General features: G+C 41.5%; 1 protein-coding gene across 1 annotated transcript in view; it reads left to right on the top strand.

Annotated features, from left to right (window-relative positions):
* The first annotated feature begins 5,717 nt into the window (after nucleotides 1–5,717).
* Nucleotides 5,718–6,377, top strand: part of LOC121008743 (uromodulin-like) — a 58,170-nt gene continuing 57,510 nt past the window's right edge. The window contains exons 1-2 of the mRNA XM_040441439.1: nucleotides 5,718–5,742; nucleotides 5,849–5,947. Of these exons, the coding sequence (XP_040297373.1) occupies nucleotides 5,718–5,742; nucleotides 5,849–5,947 (124 nt within the window). The remainder of the gene's footprint in view (nucleotides 5,743–5,848; nucleotides 5,948–6,377) is intronic.

Genomic DNA, 6,377 nt, shown 5'->3' with positions numbered 1-6,377 from the left:
TTAATTCTTTTTTATTATTATTTGGGGGATGGAAACGTTTTTGTTTTATTTAATTTTAACTTAATTTCACTTGTACAAAACTAGAAGTTGTGATTGTTTCTCAGTTTTCATAATGTTTAGGAATACTCAGTTTTCCAAATAACTATTCCCTGTCAACCTGTCACCAACAGGCAAATCATAAGCCCATGCCTCAGACAATGCCATGATCTCTAGTATGAACCTGTATGTGTTATAGTATTGGTGTCTCTGCTCAATATTATGATTTAGAGATTTGTGCAATGTTTTTCTCATGTATTCTCAAAAATAATTAAAAAATACTCTTTTGTGTGTCAATTCGGAGGCATACAGGGTATAATAGGGATGCACAGCAGGCTATGGAAGCCACATTTGGGACCACAGTGATGTGGATCTTGACATAGGAGACTTAAAACTTTGTCAGAATTGTATACTTTAGATAAATGTGTGTGGGTATGTATGTATGTATATATACATGTGTGAATGTGTATATAAATATATATATATATATCATATATTGGGTACTAATTATGGATACAGGGGGTCATTTTAGACGCTGGTCTTAATAACCCCTATATCTGGCGGTGGATCCACCGAAGGTATGGAGAGGCACTGGACTCTACATAACTTTGGCGCATCCAGGGACAGTCTAAATGTAAGCCAGTTTCCGTGGAAAATGATGAATGAGAATTAGAAATGGAATTAGAAACAAAGCTCAATAAACAGATGCTGTGTCAGATCTAAACACAGAAAGAATATGGTACCAAAAACTCAAATGAATTTTACCTCCTTTTCTTCTCACTAATAGAGCTTTCATTTGGTGGTATTTCATTGCTGCTGACATTTTTAATTTTTTTTGTTATTAATCGAAATTTAACGATTTTTTTGCAAAAAAATGACATTTTTCACTTTCAGTTGTAAAATTTTGCAAAAAAAACGAGATCCATTTATAAATTTTGCTCTAACTTTATTGTTCTACATGTCTTTGATAAAAAAAAAATGTTTGGGTAAAAAAAAAATGGTTTGGGTAAAAGTTATAGAGTTTACAAACTATGGTACAAAAATGTGAATTTCCGCTTTTTGAAGCAGCTCTGACTTTCTGAGCACCTGTCATGTTTCCTGAGGTTCTACAATGCCCAGACAGTACAAACACCCCACAAATGACCCCATTTCGGAAAGTAGACACCCTAAGGTATTCGCTGATGGGTATAGTGAGTTCATAGAACTTTTTATTTTTTGTCACAAGTTAGCGGAAAATGATGATTTTTTTTTTTCTTACAAAGTCTCATATTCCACTAACTTGTGAAAAAAAATAAAAACTTCCATGAACTAACTATGCCCATCAGCGAATACCTTGGGGTGTCTTCTTTCCAAAATGGGGTCACTTGTGGGGTAGTTATACTGCCCTGGCATTCTAGGGGCCCAAATGTGTGGGCCCCTAGAATGTTGAGGAATGTGTTTTGGGGTGTCATTTTACATATACCCATGCTGGGTGAGATAAATATCTTGGCCAAATGCCAACTTTGTATAAAAAATGGGAAAAGTTGTCTTTTGCCGAGATATTTCTTTCACCCAGCATGGGTATATGTAAAATGACACCCCAAAACACATTCCCCAACTTCTCCTGAATATGGAGATACCAGATGTGTGACACTTTTTTGCAGCCTAGGTGGGCAAAGGGGCCCATATTCCAAAGAGCACCTTTCGGATTTCACTGGTCATTTTTTACAGAATTTGATTTCAAACTCCTTACCACACATTTGGGCCCCTAGAATGCCAGGGCAGTATAACTACCCCACAAGTGACCCCATTTTGGAAAGAAGACACCCCAAGGTATTTCGTGATGGGCATAGTGAGTTCATGGAAGTTTTTATTTTTTGTCAAAAGTTTGTGGAATATGAGACTTTGTAAGGGAAAAAAATAAAAATAAAAAAATCATCATTTTCCGCTAACTTGTGACAAAAAATATAAAATTCTAGGAACTCGCCATGCCCCTCACGGAATACCTTTGGGTGTCTTCTTTCCAAAATGGGGTCACTTGTGGGGTAGTTATACTGCCCTGGCATTTTCCAGGGGCCCTAATGTGTGGTAAGTAGGTAAATGACCTGTGAAATCCTAAAGGTGCTCTTTGGAATGTGGGCCCCTTTGCCCACCTAGGCTGCAAAAAAGTGTCACACATGTGGTATCGCCGTATTCAGGAGAAGTTGGGCAATGTGTTTTGGGGTGTCTTTTTACATATACTCATGCTGGGTGAAAGAAATATCTCGGCAAAAGACAACTTTTCCCCTTTTTTTATACAAAGTTGGCATTTGACCAAGATATTTATCTCACCCAGCATGGGTATATGTAAAAAGACACCCCAAAACACATTGCCCAACTTCTCCTGAATACGGAGATACCACATGTGTGACACTTTTTTGCAGCCTAGATGCGCAAAGGGGCCCACATTCATTTTATGAGGGCATTTTAGATATTTGGATCCCAGACTTCTTCTCACGCTTTAGGACCCCTAGAATGCCAGGGCAGTATAAATACTCCACATGTGACCCCATTTTGGAAAGAAGACACCCCAAGATATTCAATGAGGGGCATGGCGAGTTCATAGAAAATTTTTTTTTTGGCACAAGTTAGCAGAAATTGATTTTTATTTATTTTTTTCTCACAAAGTCTCCCTTTCCGCTAACTTGGGACAAAAATTTCAATCTTTCATGGACTCAATATGCCCCTCACGGAATACCTTGGGGTGTCTTCTTTCCGAAATGGGGTCACATGTGGGGTATTTATACTGCCCTGGCATTCTAGGGGCCCTAAAGCGTGAGAAGAAGTCTGGAATATAAATGTCTAAAAAATTTTACGCATTTGGATTCCGTGAGGGGTATTGTGAGTTCATGTGAGATTTTATTTTTTGACACAAGTTAGTGGAATATGAGACTTTGTAAGAAAAAATATATAATTTCCGCTAACTTGGGCCAAAAAAATGTCTGAATGGAGCCTTACAGGGGGGTGATCAATGACAGGGGGGTGATCAGAGAGTCTATATGGGGTGATCACCCCCCTGTCATTGATCACCCCCCTGTAAGGCTCCATTCAGATGTCCGTATATGTTTTGCGGATCCGATCCATCTATCCGTGGATCCGTAAAAATCATACGGACATCTGAATGCAGCCTGACGGGGGGTGATCAATGACAGGGGGGGTGATCAATGACAGGGGGGTGATCAGGGAGTCTATATGGGGTGATCACCCCCCCTGGAAGGCTCCAGGGAGACGCCTGTATGTGTTTTGCGGATCCGATCCATCTATCAGTGGATCCGTAAAAATCATGCGGACATCTGAATGGAGCTTTACAGGGGTGTGATCAATGACAGGGGGGTAATCAATGACAGGGGGGTGATGAGGGAGTCTATATGGGGTGATCACCACAGTCATTGATCACGCCCCTGTAAGGCTCCATTCAGACGTCCGTATGCGTTTTGCGGATCCGATCCATCTATCAGTGGATCCGTAAAAATCATGCGGACGTCTGAATGGAGCTTTACAGGGGGGGTGATCAATGACAGGGGGGTGATCAGGGAGTCTATATGGGGTGATCAGGGGTGATCAAGGGTGATCAAGGGGTTAATAAGTGACAGGGGGGGGTGTAGTGTAGTGGTGCTTGGTGCAACATATTACTGAGCTACCTGTGTCCTCTGGTGGTCGATCCAAACAAAGGGGACCACCAGAGGACCAGGTAGCAGGTATATTAGACGCTGTTATCAAAACAGCGTCTAATATACCTGTTAGGGGTTAAAAAAATCACATCTCCAGCCTGCCAGCGAACGATCGCCGCTGGCAGGCTGGAGATCCACTCTCTTACCTTCCGTTCCTGTGAACGCGCGCGCCTGTGTGCGCGCGTTCACAGGAAATCTCGCGTCTCGCGAGAGGACGCGCCGGCGCGTCCACCCAGAAGAGCAGGGCCGCCGCAAAGACGCAATCCTGCGTACGGCGGTCCTGAGAAGGTTAAAGGGGCGGTCCCGGTAAATGGGCAGTCACTGTTAAAAGGGCGGTCACTGTGAAAGTCACTGTTAAACGGAGAGGTCACTGTTAAACGGGCAGTCACTGTTAAAGGGGCAGTCACTGTGAAAGTCACTGTTAAAGGGGCGGTCACTATTAAAGACACTGTTAAAGGGACAGTCACCGTTAAAGGGGCAGCCACTGTGAAAGTCACTGTTAAAGGGTTGGTCACCATTAAAGGGGCTGCCATTGTGAAAGTCTCTGTTAAAGGGGCAGTCACTGTTAAAGGGGTGGCCACTGTGAAAGTCACTGAGAAAGGGGCGGTCACCGTTAAAGGGGAGGCCACTGTCAAAGTCGCTGTTAAAGAGGCAGTCACTGTTAAAGGGGCGGCCACTGTGAAAGTCACTGTAAAAGGGGCGGTCACTATGAAAGTCACTGCTAAAGGAGTGGTCACTGTGAAAGTTAGTGTTAAAGGGGTGGTCACTGTGAAAGTCACTGTTATTTAATATAATCAACTGTATATATATATATATATATATATATATATATTAGAGATGAACGAATCGAAGCTGATGAAGTGGAATTCGGAGCCAAATTATATTCGCAACAAATGCAAATTTTCTTGCGTGGTAACGAATCGCAATTTTCCTAAACTTGGCGACTACACTTGTGAAGACTGAGGACATGGGGCAAGGAACTCTGGGAATGCGGAATCACCCAGATTGACATGCCTGCATGCAGCCAATCAGCAGCCAGCCAGCCCTATGATGTCACAGCCCTATAAATACGGCAGCCATTTTAGATTCTGCCATTTTCCATTCAGAGTGCAGGGACAGACGTGTGAGGGCGCTAGTGACAGCAAGTGTCCACGATTGTGGGAAAAAAAGACAGAAAAAATGATTTATAAGTGCAGGGAAAGGATAGGATTCATTTCACAGCATATTAGTGCAAGGAGAGACGTCAGAAGGCACTAGGGACATTGATAGGAAGGTGATTTACAAGTGCAGGGAATGAGTCATTAGACAGCTGTGTCATTCCTGCTTTTTGTTATTGGGCTGCAAGTGTTATGTTGAAAAGCCTTTAGAGGCTTATATCTTTAGTGACGTATTTCGGTGGAAAAACAAATCTTATTCAGCGTTCAGCGCTGTACTTATATGCAGTAAAATCTTTATTGATGTATTTTGGTGGAAAAACTAATTGTATTCAGCGTTCCGTGCTGCAGTTATATGTGGTAAAATCTTTTGTGACGTATTTTGGCGGAAAAACAAATCTTTTTCAGCGTTCAGCGCTGTACTTATATGCGGTAAAATCTTTTTTGATGTGTTTCAGTGGAAAAACAAATTGTATTCAGAGTTCAGCACTGTAGTTATATCCGGTAAAATCTTTTGTGATTATTTTGGTGGAAAAACAAATTGTAATCAGCGTTAAGGGCTGTAGTTATATGCGGTAAAATCTCCATGATGTCTCCATGATAAATCTGCAGCGTGGGGGCCCTGTGTGGCTTCTACACACTTTCAAAATCATCCTTCAGCGGAGCGAATAGATGCCGGATGACCGGGACGCTACATGACCTTCCCAGGATCTGCTGTCGGGAGCAGCCGTTCATTAATGAGACGTCCGTATAGTGCAGGGGATAGATCTGGTTGGGGCCTGAGTGACATCGGGAAAAGATAATGAGGTCGGTAAACTCCATGTTGAGCTTTATAAAGATGGAGGAGAAGAAAGTAGCTACAGGTGAAACATGCTGGGATTCTGGATTGTGACAACTGTACTAAAGAGGTAAATTTGAGTGTCATGTTTATTCAGGTCAGTAACCTTATGTTTTTTTTTTCTTTTTTAGATCGTTTTTATAACTTTACCACAGAAATCCCCTTCATGAGCACCAGAATCCCTCCCACCAACATCAGCTACAGTATTTCTAATTGTTCTGAAGATGCAGGTACAAGATAAGATGCATGAATAAAATAGTTTTAAGTAAATTCACTAATGCCCGTTAGGCCAGTAACCTATCCTCAATGAAAGATTATTACCGTAGTCATTGGAAAATGACATAAAACTAGACTATAAACACAGGACTCCATTCTACCGATGATATACTGTATATGTCAAAAGGCATCAGATCCACATCCGTCAGAGCCCATTTTTGTTTAATTTAACGGGGACATCTAGTTTAGAAAATCTGATTTCTAATAGACCATTTAGAAAATTTGAACTAATAGAAGAGGTCCTCTAATTTGAGACATTGTTCAACTGTCAGAAAAGAAAGCGACTACAGAATCTCTCTTTCTCTTGAGTATTTAGCACTTCTAAACATGGACAGTCAATTAATTTCATTATGTACAGTTTAATACTTAACTTCCCCTGTGGAG

This window comes from Bufo bufo, chromosome 7 (assembly GCF_905171765.1).
Source record: "Bufo bufo chromosome 7, aBufBuf1.1, whole genome shotgun sequence".
Taxonomy (NCBI): Eukaryota; Metazoa; Chordata; class Amphibia; order Anura; family Bufonidae; genus Bufo; species Bufo bufo.
This window is presented reverse-complemented; position numbering and strand designations above follow the sequence as displayed.